The following is a 2,269-nucleotide window of genomic DNA, read 5'->3' on the forward strand; positions in this document are numbered from 1 at the left end:
AAATATATATATATATATATTACTAAACTAAATCAAGCCAAATCTCTACGAGTTTACAATTCTAATATAGTTTTCTAATCATTATACAACATCCTAAATTAATCAAACAAACACCATTTAATATACTAATACAATGTAGCTAATGGATTTAATCTACTTGATCGAGAATTTCCATTTCCAATTCCATTTCCATTTTCGACCATATTCAATAAGTTTATTTCACCATTGTTATTATTATTGCCATTGCCATTACCATAACGACCAGTATTACCACTACCATTAGTAAATTTATTATTTGGATTTGATTTATGTTTAAATGTAAATCCAATAAAATTATCATTAAATTTCGACCCAGGACTAAATCGTTTACCATTCTTAGTTGTAGTAGTAGTAGTAGTAGTAGTGGTGGTGTTTGACTTTTCTAGTAATTGTTCATTTTGTTCTTGTCGAGCAAATACATCTTTATATTTCATCATCATTTCATCATCTTCAAAATCATCGAAATAACCGGCATCTTCTTCATTATCCAATTGGGGAGTAAATGGAGGGGTTTTCTGTCTTAAATTCCCCCAATCTTTAATATCACTAAAATAACTTTGTTGTTGAACTTGTTTAAAATTTTGTAATCGATTATTTGGTGATGCGATTAATTTAATAATTAAATTCCAAGTTCGATCACTGAAAACATATCGACCATCTTTAGTTTGAGGTCTTCTTAAAGCAGTTTTCCAATGTTTTAAATTATAATAAGTTTCATCTTGTTTTGAACCAGAAAATGGCGGATATCCACATAAAGCTTCAAATAACATACAACCTAATGACCAATAATCAATGGTATAATTATAATTTTTCCCTTCTAAAACTTCTAATGCCATATAATCAGGAGATCCAACAATTGAATTGGCAGTAGTATTATTAGAATTTTGTTGTTGTTGTTGTTGTTGACTTTGTTTAAAAATTTTTTGACGTTCATAAATTAAACTTGAAGGTACTTGATAATGGTGATTATCATTATTAGAATCATCATTAAAATCATTTAAATTTTGTAAATTTTGTAATTTAATTTTCATTGATTCAATTCTATCATTACAAACAGTTCCAGCAGCTAATCCAAAATCAGTTAATTTAATATGACCTTTAGAATCAATTAAAAAATTTTCTGGTTTTAAATCACGATGAGTAAAACCCAATTCATGTAATGAATTAACCGCAGCAAACATTTCACTAATATAAAATCTAGCATGAGGAGGAATTAAATAACCAGTATTATTTAATAAAGTTCTAAAATCACCACCAGGAACAAATTCCATGGCAAGAAATACTTTTTCTTGATCTTGGAAAGCATATAATAATTTAACTAACCAATCACTTCTTGTATTAGTTAAAATATCTCTTTCAGTTAAAACATGTCTTGTTTCATCTAATTTAATTAATAATTTTTTATTTAAAATTTTAAGAGCACATATTTCTCTAGTATCTCTTTTCCTTGATAAAAATACTTGACCATAACCACCTTGACCAATTTGAGTAATCATTTCAAAATCTTTATGTTTGGGTTTCAATCTTCGTTTACGTAATAATGCTCGTTCTCTACCAATATAATTTTTCCATTCAAATTGTTGTTTAGTAATATCATTTTTATACATTGGATCAGTTAATAAATTTTTTTCAACTATAGCAGTTCGTTCTCGACGATTAATAACATAATCAAACATATCACAATAATAATCTAAAAAATATAATTGAGCAATCGATGTTAATCTTTTAGTTCTGGCACTATTGGCTTTGGCATAAAATTCTGCTTCAGTTAATTTATATCTTTTATTTAATGGTGGTTGTAATTGATTAATATTGTTTTGTAATGCTCGATTGTTTTGTTGTTGTTGGATCCCAGGTTGTGGAGAATTACCATTATAATTGGCATTTACCAATTTATTATATAAATGTTGAGGTGAAGTAGATGATTTGGCTTGTTGTGGAGAATTATGTAATATTGATTTTGTTGGTGAATTCAAAGGAGTAATGTTTTCCTTATTAAACAAATTGTTTTGTGCTTGTTGTTGTTGTTGTTGTTGTTGTTGTTGTTGAGGATTGTTATAAGTAGGCTTAGATGAACGATAACTAGTATCGATATCCATCATTGCATTACTTGAAATAGAAACATTTTCCATAGAATAAGAAATGTCAGTAACATCCTGTTGATGTGGTTGATAATGATGTGATTGATGTTTTGGTGATCTATTGAAAAAATTTGTCATGATTTATATAT

The 2,269-nt window shown here is 27.4% G+C and overlaps 1 protein-coding gene across 1 annotated transcript; it reads right to left on the reverse strand. All coding sequences in view use genetic code 12, as the record gives it.

Annotated features, from left to right (window-relative positions):
• Window positions 1-125: 125 nt before the first annotated feature.
• Window positions 126-2,258, reverse strand: DBF2 (serine/threonine-protein kinase; the record flags this gene model as incomplete). Its single annotated transcript, XM_705202.2, has 1 exon — window positions 126-2,258. One exon carries the CDS (start codon window positions 2,256-2,258, stop codon window positions 126-128), a length of 2,133 nt encoding a protein of 710 aa, XP_710294.2.
• Between the last annotated feature and the right edge of the window lie 11 nt (window positions 2,259-2,269).

This window comes from Candida albicans, chromosome 2 (genome assembly GCF_000182965.3).
Source record: "Candida albicans SC5314 chromosome 2, complete sequence".
In the NCBI taxonomy this organism is placed as follows: domain Eukaryota; kingdom Fungi; phylum Ascomycota; class Pichiomycetes; order Serinales; family Debaryomycetaceae; genus Candida; species Candida albicans.